A 14,604-nucleotide genomic window follows, 5' to 3' on the forward strand; every position below is an offset into this window, starting at 1 on the left:
TGTCAGTGAAGGTCAGTGGGTGTGTGAGCATGTGCGTGAACGACATCAAATGAGTCAGTTTGTGTGTGCCTGTAGCGGTTATGGGAGACGTCATTCGATTAAGACATGTGTCCTTAACTACCAAACTGTCTAGGTAATGGTTAATTTTCACTGTCAAACACTTCCCTCTAAGTCAGTGAGCAGAGTTTTCCGTAGCAACCACCTGACACAGTGAGCAGTCTCTCACGCAAGTGGAAATGAGCTATGTAGTAGTAGATGACTATGTACATTCTTATGTTTGTATTTTAAAATGGCACAACACAAAGACACTAGAAGAGTTTACATTTTACAATACGACATCAGTGCGCTCTTCAAAAATATAGATGAATTCCCATTTTTTTCATTTTAATCTCTTGAGTTTGGTGATTTTTATAAGTATGCACAACTTCAAAGTGAAAAATAACTGCTGAAAAAATTGCATGTGCAGAAAACATTGCATATGCATTAAAAATTGAAACGGGAAATGGAGAAAGCGCTCCGCAAATTATTTTCCTCTATGTTGAACTTCTTTTAACATTTGAACCACGGCATGGGTTGTTACCTAATCTGGCTATTGTCAGGATCAGTTTCATGGCAAATTACTTGGCAACAATCGGCCTGTGGGTTGAAAAGTTAAAGCAGACAGCATTTTTGCATTTTGCTATGTAACGTGCAATGTAACCTTAACTCTACTGCACACACACTATGAATAATTGTCTCACCAAGAAAAACATCTCAAAATCAGATATGATCGGAACAAAGGATATAGGTTTTGGTTAGCTTTACAGTGACTGTAGAGAAATACAGCTTAAGATTTAGGATTTTTACTTGTGTTTGGAGTGAAAGACTCCCCGACCCCAAAAAAGTCCTTTAGAAGGAACAGCATATCATATCAAACTACTCAATAAATGGCTCTTACTCTGCTAAGGCGGGAGACAGCCAATGAGACGGACGTTTTGAACTCTTCTGGGTTCTTCTGTGCCAAAGTGGTGATGAGGCTAGTTGCAGCGGTGACTACACCCTGAGAGGACAACAAATTCAAGTTACAACCAGAATGTAATGTCACAATGCAATCATAGGAATACTGCTGTGAAAAAGGTAGAAACAACATCTTCAGTGTCTAATCCCTCAAAACAGTTGGGACAGAAATGGGATGCATAAAACTCGACTGGTGCAAACATGTGACAAAGGCTTCAGAAGCTTCTCTATTCTATGCCTTTGCTGCACTTTGTCAAGTGGGAGTTCCTACTATTGATAGGGGTATCCCTCCATTCCGAAAGCAAAGTGAGAAGAGATGCTAGTGCAATCACTGCAATCAACCAGCTGTAGCTGCCCCAGACGCTTAAATATGGATGGACATTGTGTGGAAATTATGCAAGCAAATAGAATTCCACACAATGTGCATTTACATTATCTGCCAGATGTGCCGACCTTTCTCACAATAACTACAATTGGAAAATGCACTTTTTAGAATGAATGTTGCTTGTTTTGTGGTAATTACTTTGTGCAGGTTGTTTCTTTTTAACGGTAAAATGGTATGAATAGCTCAATGTGCGGCTTTGTACAAGTACCTTAATCTGGCAATACCCAACATAACATTGGTGCTTAAGAGCATCTTTATAGATAATTTCCAATGGTTGTGTCCACGAGAAAAATAACTTCACCATGCTGCTAAAATACCATTACCCAGTCCAATGGTTTTTAGGTTTCCATACTACCCTACGATCTGGTATTAGGAGCCAAAAACCAAGCTTAACTGAAACTGTAGTATTACATTATTTCTAAAGCAGTTAAAACAGAACACCAAAATAAACATATGGCCTGGAGGGATGGAGTAAAACAAGTCCACACAGCTACAAGATTGAACACAGCTCACCAAGTGCTGGTCGTTGAGAAGATGGACCACACGCGACGTCCAATCTCCCATGGGTACAAGGTCAGCTGATGTCCGGTACAAACGTAGCAAGCAGAGGGCAGCACTCTGTTTCACACTGTCCATGGTGTCCCTGGAAACATAATTCTATGAAAAACACCATATAGTTTGGGCTACCTACATAATTACTCAGTTGCCAACAATTTTAAAAGCTTAAATAAGAAAAGAACTGGGTAAGTGTTCAACAAATGCTGATCCAAAATACTGGATGACATCTCAGAAATGGATACACAGATATGACAAATGTTAAACATGTCTAAGTACACACAATATTTATGGGTATACAAAGTTTCAGACATATACAAGAACTATTTCGTGTGGTTTTAAGCACTGAAGACTTACCAAGGAAAGGGGTAACATCAAAACCAAACCAAAATGTTACATTGTTTGCATCACAAATATAGTTATAGTTATGTGCTGAATCGCTACTGCCTAATGGAGTAGGATACTTTAGGTTACAGAAAGTCCTTGGACTGGAGCAAGAGCAGCAAAGGAAAATGCTTCTACCCAAACTCCATTATCAGGCCTTCAGCCTAATGGGAGTTTGGGGCAAATGGTTAAGCAATGAGAGAATGATTGAAATTGATCATGCAGCAATGTTGGTCAATTTTCTCCGACTGCTATGACACAAAGGATCATTCCTTATGCACTCGCACACAAAAAGCTCTGCTTAATAACCACTGCTAAGAGAGGAAGGGCCTTCCAATGCCTACACAGTACACAAAGTGGATCAATTCAATTCTAAGAGGGAAGCTATGGAGAGAATAAATCTTGGTAATATAAAGTAATCAGTTTCACAGTAAAAAGCTTCTGTAACCATCTCTGGAAAGACCACAGAGATGAATTGCCATCTGGCAAGGATGTAGAAGCCATGGTTTTTTTTAATTTTTTTATTTAAATTAAAAAAATGATATGGGTATTTCCATCTCAGGAAAGGAAATCTGCTAATCATATTCCCCTTTCATAGGCTCCATGTTAAAAGTCTAGTGTGCCGCTGTGCCCTACTGCATCAGTAGCCTGATCTGCAGCACCTGCTCTCCAGTGGCACAGAGCAGGGTCAGAGTTCACAGGTACCCATTTAACAGTTGCAGGGGCAGCCAAGTCTCTGCAGTGCAGTAGCTTAATTTAAGATACGGACCTCTGCTTTAACACCCCAAATCTACTATCCTGTGTCACGTTAAGCTTTAACCTTAAGACATAACTGAGGTATAGTATTGTGGATATTTCTTATAATTATTACAGCCATATCAAATTGTTATCACATGTGTACCAAGAATGTAAGCCCTGCTCAGCCGTCAAAGGATTTGTATTTCCCCAAGCTAAGCTGTCTTTGCTGCTCCCAGCAAGACTGTAGCCCTGTGGGGTTTCCTTGCTTTTTTTTTTGTGAGGGCAGCCAACAACCTCCCCAGAAAGACAGTCACTCCACAGGAAGCGATCCTGGGAATAGCAATCTAAGGGTTTATCATTTCACAAACGGAGTAACCTCACACCATGGTGCTGCATACCAAAAGGGCATTTGATTCTACTGAAAAAGGCAGAGTTAGTGTAGACAGAGTGAGCTCCTTGCAGCTGGAGGAAGGTTCAACAACTGGGTTTTTCCCACCTGCATCTTCTCTTGCTTTCTCCTCTGCTTCCTCCTCCACTTCCTGTAGCACAAAGCACTCTGGGCATCATGTCAGAAGACAAAGCCCACTTATTCCAAGGACCCAACCCTCCCCCAAAGCAGGCTTGCTTTTGTCCAATCACCTGTAGACTTTTGCCTTTAAAAGAAAGGGTCTCCCAATTCTTAGATTCACTCTTGAACAACAACCAGAGGAAGAATTCATTGGATCTATGTTTGGAGAGTTCACTTTCCAAAGTCCTCCAAAAGAGGTGAAGACCGAGTATCCAAGGCAGAGGCAAGCTCTGTTCCCTAACCATCCCGCAGGGAACATTGGGGGTGACCTGCTCCTGGAGCAAGACCTGCATTTCTGGCAGCCACACTGCTGCCCAGGACCCTACCATGTTTAATGACCACTGGAAGCGTGTGCCGGCCTCCCCTTTCGATTCCCTGGATTGGTATGCTGGCAACCTGAGAGTGAAAACTAGAAACCCTGTGTTTTGGCCATCAAACTGCTTTGAGCTCCTTCGACTGACTCGAACCACCATGACCAATTGATCCTTAAGCCACTGTTCTACACTCTCAAGCCAGTTTGCCATTGCTCCACGCCAGCTGAGCGAGTACTTGCCCTGGCTCGAATTTGAAGCGGCTTAACACGCCACCTTCGAACTGCTAGCATTTTCACTGCCAATCTTCATCGACAGTCATCCAGACCATGCAGGATCCTTTGACTGTTGCACGAGAGCAGCCCAACTCAAACTGCGCATCCAGTCACCAGCATATTCATCATCAAATCCAATCTGGTGGCCCTCACAATCCAAACTTCACTGAATTGCGCTTCAAGATGCTCTTCGGTCCGCCAGCATCTTCGCTGTCGATCTTCATTGCCAGTTGAGCAAACCATGGAGGTCTCATCGAACCATAACCCTCGACACCGCATCAGTCCACCTGTCTCCAACTGCGCATCCAGTCACCTGCATCTTCGCCATCAAAACAAATGTCGAACCTACCCGGGTGACCCTCACAATTCGCACATCTTAGAACCGCAATTAACTCCAGCTCGAGCCAGGCTCGAAATCTACACCTAGTCTGGAACAACGCGCCTGACCCATTCAAGCCTGATTTGAACTGCATGAATAGCACAGAGAAGCCTGGTTTGAGGCAGTCAAACATCACAGAAGGTATTATTGACTGATAATTGCCCTGGTGGTCATTCTTTGGGCCATAGAGACTTGTTAGGCGACTTTAATCCACTTTCACACTCTACATATCCATTTAAGAACATTGTGGTTATCACTTGCCTATCACCAGAGTGCTGCATCTTGCTGTCTTTGCATATTATGTGTTCTTTCCTCCAGTGTGGCTTTTGTATAGTGTTTTTCGATTTGGTTATTTTTGCACATGGTGTGTTAAAGTATATGGGATACATTACTCACCGTAATCGTATTTCTGATGCTTGTATCTGCTTAGATCACATGCTGTGCATAGGCCGACATCTAGTGGAAGATGCGGAGTATTACAGTTTGTTTTTCGAAACTCGAAAATGGCCGTCGACACACGGCGTGCCAGTAGTACTATCCCTAGTGTGACGTCCACTGTACCCAAGATCCCTCACGCGTCTAGGATCCTCAGATTGTATTTTTTCTGACATAAGGTAGCATGAGGAGTAGCGTGAGTACAGATAATCCAAGCAGATAGATAGAAAGGTAAGACTACAAGCAACCATGCGCCTTCTCTCAGAGGGGAGGAAGGGTGGGTCGCATGTGAATCTAAGCAGATACAAGCATCAGAAATGCGAATACGGTGAGTATTGTATCCCTTCTGAGGCTTGTGGAATCTGCTTAGATCACATGCTGTGCATAGATTAGCGAGCAGTACCTGAAGAAGGAGGTGGGATGTGAGAAGGGTCATGAGCAAATAAGTGTCTTAGAACCGCTTGTCCCACTTGTGTATCTGCCTTGGAATGGGTGTCAATGCAGTAATGCTGAGTAAAAGTGTGAATAGAGCTCCAAGTAGCTGCTTTGCAAATGGTGTCAAGGGGTACATTTGCAATGAAAGCCAGAGTGGCCCCAATGCCTCTTGTAGAGTGGGCTCTTGGCGTGAAAGGCAGAGTTCTTTCAGAGAGTGAGTAACACAGCTGGATACAGTTAATAATCCACTTCGAGATGGCACCTTTAGAGACGCGATCCCCCTCTCTGCCTGTAGCTACGGAGACAAACAGCTGATCTGTTTTCCTTAGCGGTCTGGTTTTATTTACATAGTAGAGGACCGCCCTACGCACATCTAGGGTGTGTAGTTTTACCTCAGCCGAGCTTTGAGGGTCCTGGAAGAAAGCCAGAAGCTCGATGGACTGGTTTACGTGGAATTTAGATACAAACTTAGGTGGGAACCTAGGGTGTGTGCATAAAACCAGTTTGTCTTTATGGACAGTAAAGAAGGGATCCTGCACTGACAGAGCCTGAATTTCACTGACCCTTCTTATAGAAGTAATAGCTACTAAGAAGGCCGTTTTATAAGTCAGGTGTTTGAGACTGCTTTTATGCATGGGCTCGAAAGGGGGGCCCATGAGCTTAGATAGCACCACATTAAGGTCCCAACCTGGTGGTGGGTTCGAAATAGGAGGGTGAAGTCTCTTTACTCCTTCCATGAAGGCTTTAACTACTGGTACTTTCCACCACGAGACCTTGTTATGGGAAGTGGTGTATGCCGACAGGGCTGCCAGGTGTACCTTCAGTGAGTTAAAAACCAGTCCTGCATCCAGCAGGTGGAGCATGTATGTAACAATAGTGGAAGGATTTGTTTACTCTGGCACCAGATAACAAATCTCTTCCACTTGTCAAAGTAGCAGTGCCTTGTGTTTGGTTTCCTAGATTCCTTTAGGATGTCCATATACCTCTGTGGTAAATTGAGATGTCCAAACTCTATGACCTCAGGAGCCATGCTGCCAGGTTCATTGAGTTGGGTTGCTGATGCACTGTTTGACCTTGGTGCTGGGACAGTAGGTTGTACAAGGCCGGAAGTTTGATGGGCTCGCACACCGCCATCCTGCGTAAGTGTGGGAACCACGGTTGTCTTGCCCACATGGGAGCAACTAGGACGAGTATCAGCGACTCTCTGTTCATCTTGTTGACCACCTTCCTGATGAGAGGAGTTGGTGGAAAAGCATACGCAAACATCCCTGACCAGTTCATCCAAAGGGCGTTCCCCTGGGACTCTAGTTGGGGGAACCTGGATGCAAATCCTGGGCATGGTCTGTTTTCGCTTGTGGCGAATAAGTCTATAGTGGGGAAACCCCACTGAGAAAAGATATCTTCTACGACCTCTGTGTGTAGAACCCATTCGTGTTCCTCTGGGAGGGAGTCTCTGCTCAGAGCATCCGCTAGGGAATTGAGCTCCCCTGGAACATGTTGTGATGACAGGAAGATGTTCCGTCTGAGTGCCCATGTCCAGATTTTCTGGGCAAGCTTAGACAGATTTGGCGAACGAGTCCCTCCTTGCTTGTTCAGGTAGAACATGGCTGTCGTGCTGTCCGTCCGGATTTGCACTAACAGGTTTAGTAGGTAGGGCTCGAACGCTTGAAGCGCTCTGAATACTGCCAGAAGCTCTAGCAGGGTGATGTGGTTCTTGGCCACTCACGGAGACCAGAGACCCTGAGCTGTGTGGTGGAGATGGTGAGCTCCCCACCCCGTCAGGCATGCATCGGTAGTGACTACTGCCTGTACTTCGGGATCGTAAAAGGCTTTCCCCTGTGCAAAATTCTCTCTTGTCCACCAGTGAAGGCTTTGTACCAGTGTTGGCGAAACGACCACTAGATCGTCCCACTGACCACTTGCCTGAGACCACTGTTTCGCCAACCATTCCTCCATGGGACGCATGCGCAGGCGCGCGTGGGGGACCAGGTAAATACATAACGCCATCATGCCCAGCAAACACATTGCTTTGCGTACTGTTATTTGGTGACCGGACTGATATTGCGGAATTTGCAGTAGTATATTCCGAATTCTTTCCTCTGAAGGAAATGTCAACACCTCTTGAGTATCTAGGATTGCTCCTAAGAACTGTTTGGAGGTGCTTGGCACCAGGCTTGACTTTTTCTCGTTGATTGAGAAGCCGAATTCGTGGAGGAGGTCGATAGTCCTTTGAATGTTTGTCCTGCAAATTACTGGGGTTTCCCCCCGTTATGAGCCAGTCGTCCAGATAAGGGTACACCGGGATTGCCTCCCTGCGTAGGTGTGCAGCCGCCACCCCGAGTACCTTGGTGAATACCCTTGGTGCCGAAGCTATCCCGAAGGGCAGTACCTTGAACTGGTAGTGCCGACTGTCCACCTTGAAGTGCAAGTACCTTCTGTGCGCTGGGAACATGAAAATAGGCATCTTTCATATCCAAGGTTGCCATGTAATCCCCCTTTTTTAGGAGGGGGATTACCTCTTGTAGCGTAGTCATGCAAAACTTTTGGGGCTTGACATACTTGTTGGCAGGCCGTAAATCCAATACTGGGCGCATTGTCAAATCTTTTTTTGGCACAAGGAAGTAAGTTGAATAAATACCCTTGTTTACCTGGTGTCCCGGGACGAGTTCTATCGCGTCCTTTGCTAGCAGATTGGCGATCTCCTCGAGGAGAATCTTCTGATGTTCTAAAGAGTGTACTCTTTGTCGTGGAGGATGGTTCCGGGGACGCTGCAATAGTTCTATACAGTACCCTGCGGATACTGTTGACAGCACCCATCTGTCTGATGTGATCTCTTCCTAAGCCTGGGTGAAGTTGGAAATGCGTCCCCCTACTTGAGAAGGGACCCTGAACTGAGCGTCACTGCTTTGGTGGAGGCGTGCCGCCTCCTCTATTGGGGCTGCCTCTGCCTTTACCACGTCCTCTCCTATTACCCCTGCCGTAACCCTGGGTAGACTGTTGGCTGTTGTTGTTCCACTGTGTACCCTGCCCCTGGGAATAGTTTGATCCTCTCTGGGAATTTTGGCCGCGTGGGCGACGAAAATTTCCATTCCCTCTCTGGTTAGGGGGTTTATTGGTTAGTTGGCCAAGGGACTTGAGTGTCTCATATTCGTCCTTGGCATTCTTCAGCGCGTCCTCGACCGCCTTACCAAACAACAGATCGGCTTCCACCGGTTTGTCCAACAATGATGCCTGGGTTTCTGCCTTAAAACCAGACTGCCGTAACCACGCATGTCTCTCGATAACAGTACCTTCTGCTATCAATCTGCCTGCGTTGTCCGCAGCGTCAAAAGTTGCTTTTAAAATGCAACCAGACACGGCTCTACCCTCTGCTGAAATTCGTGCTAACTGGCCCTTTCAGGGTTCTGGTGCAGAGGCTATGAGTGCCGCGACTTCTTCCCACTGATGGCAGTTGTAGCTGACCAACAGGGTGGTGGAGTTTGCAATCCTTGCCAGATAGGCGGATGTTGAGGCTACTTTCCTGCCGAAACCATATAGTTTTTTGTTCTCCTTGTCTGGAGGAGTTTCGGACGATGACAAGGGTGTTCCAGCCCTCTTACGAGTGTTAGTGACAACCAGGGAGTTTGGCTTCAGATGTCCTTTTTTTTTTAAGAGAGGGTCAGACTGGGCTGCCCTGAAATGTTTTTCAACTCTGGGATTGACTGCTCTGGTGAGGTTCAGGTTCACCAGGGACGGGTCTATTCTTCGCTGAATAGACTTAAGGATATGGATGGTCTGGGCAACAGGCCTCCTTTCTCCCACTAACTCCTCGGCGAAGTCCCTTTCCTCCTGGACACCATGGGTGTCAATATGGAAATGTTCTGCTGCTCGTGCGAGAACCTCGTTCAGGAGGGGTTGGTTATCGACAGGGGAGTGGGTAACCGGGGCTTCCTTCACTACCGGGGAATCTACTCTGTAGGTTTCAGGGTCTTCCTCTTCTTGGTCCTCATCATCCCCATAGTAGCCCGTCCCGGTTTGTTCTTCTACCATACCAAATTCTTGGTCCTCACCAAAGGAAGTCTCTCCTTGATACTGTGAGTATGGCCGTGAGTATGGTTGTACATCGAATGGGTCCAAAGACCTCATAGGTGTCTCAAGCCGGGGCTTCTTTCTCGGGGGGATAGGATCATTAGAGCCTGAGGGTGTAGCCCCTTGTGGATTATATGAAAGGAAATGGTCTGGATTTTTATCATAAAAGTCTGCCAAAGAAGACATCCTTGACATGACCCTATCTATGTCATCACTCGACCATTCTTTGGAACTGGGAATGACTCTCTCAGAAAGTCTAGGAGACTTATCCTGAGTAGACTTGCTAGTTTTAGAAATAGCAGCAGACTTGGGCTTGACGGTCTAAGAGGAGTGGAGTGTTTTACAGGTGTGGAAGAGTGCGTGGCTGCTTCTTCTGCTGCTTTCCCCACTCCCCGTGAGTGGAAGAGTGTTTTCCCTGTCCCTTTGTGGTTCCGGAGGTTTTCGACGCCTGGCGTCGAGGATCGGGGGTAGAGTCCTGGTATTTCGAACGTGGGGCCGCGCTGATCTCGTCTGCGGGCTCTGACTCCTGGAGAGCGGCCTGGGGGTGGAAGTCGTCTTCATACTCCGACGATCGAACTTCTGTTAGCTTAGGGAGCGAGGCACTCTTGGCAAGAGTGGATGATTGCCTGGAGTCATGCAGCGATCTTGATCGAGAACGCCCAGAGGACACCGATTCGGACCGTTCTCTATGTGCCTCTTTCAGAGAACTCGACGTCATCGAGTCTCGGTTGGACTTCGTGTGTTTTGTGTGAGTGGTGTGTGAAGCGCTTGTGTCGCCGGGGGTCTTCCCCATAGCCGCCCTGTCGGATGACCTTCCGAGGTCGGGGACTTCCGCTCGGCTGTCTTTCGACGCTGTAATGCACTCGCCGTCCGAAAGCACGTCGTCGCTGCCATCGCTGAAGGCGCCCTCCGCTGCCATGGCCGCCTGCCTGGCGGTCCTTAGGTGTCTTAGGTTTAAACCTACTACACGCTCTGCAGTTCGCTTCGGGGTAGTCCCTCGGCAAGCAGAGATTTCACGTGGCGTGCCTGTCGACCCAAGGGTATTTGCGATTGCACTTGGGGCAGAATTGAAAAGGGGTACCCTCCATACGCACCTTGAGGCAGCGGGCTGTTAAGTGTAGGAAATGTATAAGGTGTACCTATATACCAAGAGTGTAGAGTATGTCCAACCCCCCACTCTCCCTACTTGCAGGGCCGAGGCCAGAGGCCTTCCAAGGCCCGGCCCGAGGCCTTCCGAAGCCCAAATCCGTCCTGCAGCAGCCGACGGTCGATTTCTTCTCCAGCCGGCGTCGAGTGTCGAAGTTCGACGTTGGGATGGGGAAGGATGTCAATTAATCAATATTTTAGCAAAAGTATGGCTAAGGCCAGGGGACTCCGCAAAATGCTTCCGACCAGTATGGCGGAAAAAAACAATCTGAGGATCCTAGACACGTGAGGGATCTTGGGTACAGTGGACGTCACACTAGGGATAGTATTACTGGCATGCCCTGTGTCGACGCCCATTTTCGAGTTTCGAAAAACAAACTGTAATACTCTGCAGCTTCCACTAGATGTCAGCCTATGCACAGCATGTGATCTAAGCAGATTACACAAGCCTCAGAAATATTTTTACAGAACCTTGATTGGACATTACCTTAATTTTGGACTGTTGAACTATTGCTGTTTGGGTTGCTACTGGATCACATTCACACCCCTCTTAAGTGTAGTCCACCATCAGCCCACAAAAGGCAAAGCAGGTATATTAACTGTGTCTGTTTTACCTTTATGATTGGCATCACTCTGGTTCGGAGCAGTTTGAGGGCTTACTAGGCGCTTTAGCCAGTGCTCATCCTTCACAACCATGACAGCAGTTCAGTCTCTGTCCAATAACCTCAAATGCATTTTGTAGTGAGTATGTATGGTGATTAATCCCGGGGTATTGTCACTGCTCCCATGGAGGGGAGGCCCTTCCCATGAGGCCAATGAGGTGAGGCCGCTACCCGATCGTCCCCCTGGGGTGGTAGGCAGCAGGGAGGATCTTATGGGGAAGGTACACCCTATGGGACCAGTGACAATTTATGGGAGAATGTGGTATTTCCACTCTCCACCCCTACCTCCCTTATACTTCTACTCTACACCCACCTCTGCACTTCCCAACACCTCTATTTATTGCTATAAAGTAGAAGACCCCATCCAAGTAAGACCTACTGAGATAAAGATGAACTCACCTAACCCAGTGGAAAGTAATCCTGACAACACTGGGATGAAGAAGATCTGCAGAGGACTAAACAGCATACTGCGGAACCAAGGTACGCGCTGCATTCAATTTGGACACTTTAAGCTTATCAAAAGGAAAGAAGGACTGCAAAAGAAGGACTGCAAAATGCATCTGATCCTCCCTGGAGGAATCGTGGGAGCCAGCACGGCCCAGTAGAGAGAAAGCAGATTAGGGTGCTGAGAAGGGAATGGGAGCTACGGGGCCAGTCCGGAATGGGAGAACCACTTGACATTCCCACCAAGAGAAGCTCCAGGCGTTCCTTACTAAGGAACAGCATGCGAAGGGAGAGCCATGCAACCCACAGAAAGTTTGCCGCCACAGACCTACCGCAGCGAGAAGGAAGACCACAAGAGACGGGGAAGCCTGACAACCAATTACAGACACCAGGGAAGACAAAGGATGAGCGTGGACCACGAGAACACATACACTTGTCGCTGGGGCCCAGAGAAGGCTGTGGAGAACCCAAAAGGGGAGAGCAAGCCAGAAATATAGGGACTGGGACCCTGACCAAAGGGAAGAAACAAAATCATATTTTGGGTTGAATGATAGCACTTGGCAGGAGAGTGAAACAAGTCTATCACAACATAAAGCTAAACAAGAAAAGCTCGTCTTCGACTTGCACCCATAAGAAAGCCAAAGACATAGGATCTGGAACACCAATCAATTGGGAAATACATTTGCATACCTTGGGATGCGGCATAGTACTTAGGAGAGGGAACCAAGTGTATCCAGAAGGAGGCCACATAAGCAAGGCATGTCTGGGACCCATACACACAAAAAGGGAAGAGAAACCCTCAGTACCTCTTTACAGTCACAGACATGGCAGTGATCAACCAGATGGGCTGTGTATTACGAAGGGTAAAGGAAACCAGGGGAAGAAGCCATTCCCCATGACAACACGAACTGCCAAGAAGCCTGAAAAAGGCCAGGCGAAGGGAAACCGCCCACCCCTATTCCCCCCTCCCCCCACCCCCTTGCAATCCCCCCCATCAAGCGTCCTCCAAAAGCCGGGAGAAGTGAGATATTCCCCAGCAAGTGTTATATTTCAGAAGCCTGAGGGAGGCCAGGAATGGGAGACACTCCTCCTACAAAGACTTGAGCAACCAGAAACACGAGAGGTTAGGGGGAGGGCGCCATCCCCCTAGCACCACGAACTGGGACAAGAGGGGAGGGAGGCATCCCCCCAGCCAAAGAGCTGAAGAAGCTTATTATAGGCCAAATAAATCACAGTGACGACAACTGTGATAGAAAAGCAACAGTGATAGAAAAACATTTCTTGTCAACTGTGTTTTTGGAGAAATCTGGTGAACCTGGAACTTTGTTGTTTAAAACGTCATTATAACCTGAGGAAGAGAGCCATCCCCGCAGACCACAGTCTCAACGTGGAGCTGCAGAAAACCCCTCAGTTGTTTAAGTTCAAAGTGGAAGGGAAGGAAAAAGGAATTCCACACAGGATGGTGGACTCTTTACTTTGAACATCCTGAAAGACTCTATAGTATTTTTAGTTGATGCAGGGAAACTACTCTTAGCATTAGGGATATTTAGGGGTTCTCCTATTGTGTCAGACTCTTACTTCTGCACCCGTACAAGTATGTAATAATGTATGTATATATGCATGTACCTTACTTTGCGCCATAGTCATGTTGTTTCAATGTGCTGCTAAGCAATAGGAGCAAGGGGAGGGGAAAATAATAGTGGGAATGATTGAATAAGGAGGGAGCAAGTGGGTGAATGCAAAAAGAAAGTGCAGACAGAATAAGTGTTAGTGCTTACCGTAATACGCCTTAGCAGCATTGGCTCCCTATCCTTGTCGCACGTCGACTACTCAGGATATGGCAAGGAATAGGAAGAAGCAGGCTAGTCTTCCTCCAAGATGGCTGTGTTGTGCTGACACGTACGTTACATCCAACGTCAACGGCAAGATGGCTGTGTACACCGCAAAAGACGCCAAGATCAAGATAAAGGCTCCCATTCCCAGTTATTTTTATAAAGCCTTTTTGCCAGAACTGCTCCTCCATTGCTCCGCGCACAAAGCTACCTATGTGTTCTTGCTGCTTTCCTCCTTTCCTGCTTTGTACCAGTTTCCCGTTTCTTCCTACTCTACGGTTCCAGGCTTCATTTCCCATACACATCAGCTGAAGCCTGCTTCGCTTCTGGATCCTGTTCCTGCTCTACCTACGCAGGTTTGCTTTGTGGGGGTATTCTCCTGGAAATCTGCCTTAAGGAGGTCGTCTACTTCTTCAATCAATGACAAAGGTCCGCTATCACTGCAGGTTTTATTCCCCATTATTTGGGAGGTATTTTCCACTTTGGTGTTTGATCCTTCGGGGTGACTTTTGGTCGACATTGTTTAATACTCTGTTTCAGTGGTGGATGCACGGGGGAGGGGGGTTGACCATACCTCTTCTCAACCAGAGGTCGTGCAACAAGACAGGTAAGACAAGTCGTTGAGAGTAAGGCTGTTGGAGTGATAAACTAAGGTGGTGGGATGCGATTTTTCACGGCTTAAGGCAGTTTTAATAGCCATACATTTTCTGGGCAAAAATGCAGCCCTTTAAACAGCAAAATATGCTAAGTAGGTCAGCATGCTCTAATCACAAGTACAAACTGCCCTTTTTCATCACTCGCACAAACCTCTGTCCTGCCACGGTCATGAAGTGGAAGCAAGTTAAATAACCACTGAATTCTATTCCAAGCCTGACTTTCTTTCAAGAGTCAAATATTGAAAGTGAAATCAGATGTATTGTTAAACATTCTTCCATTTAATCAATAACAGCAGTGCAAAATCAGACAAGTCCTAAATTCCACTTTTGATTAT

The 14,604-nt window shown here is 46.9% G+C and overlaps 1 protein-coding gene across 2 annotated transcripts in view; it reads right to left on the reverse strand.

Annotated features, from left to right (window-relative positions):
• Positions 1–14,604, reverse strand: part of AP2A2 (adaptor related protein complex 2 subunit alpha 2) — a 1,261,084-nt gene that overhangs the window by 799,457 nt on the left and 447,023 nt on the right. For both annotated transcript variants that reach the window (XM_069624009.1, XM_069624008.1), the window contains exons 5-6: positions 1,895–2,024; positions 938–1,039 (exon numbers count right to left, since the gene is read on the reverse strand). In XM_069624009.1, the coding sequence (XP_069480110.1) occupies positions 938–1,039; positions 1,895–2,024 (232 nt within the window). The remainder of the gene's footprint in view (positions 1–937; positions 1,040–1,894; positions 2,025–14,604) is intronic.

The sequence above is a fragment of the Ambystoma mexicanum genome, chromosome 11, assembly GCF_040938575.1.
Source record: "Ambystoma mexicanum isolate Mex_15411 chromosome 11, UKY_AmexF1_1, whole genome shotgun sequence".
Lineage (NCBI taxonomy): Eukaryota > Metazoa > Chordata > Amphibia > Caudata > Ambystomatidae > Ambystoma > Ambystoma mexicanum.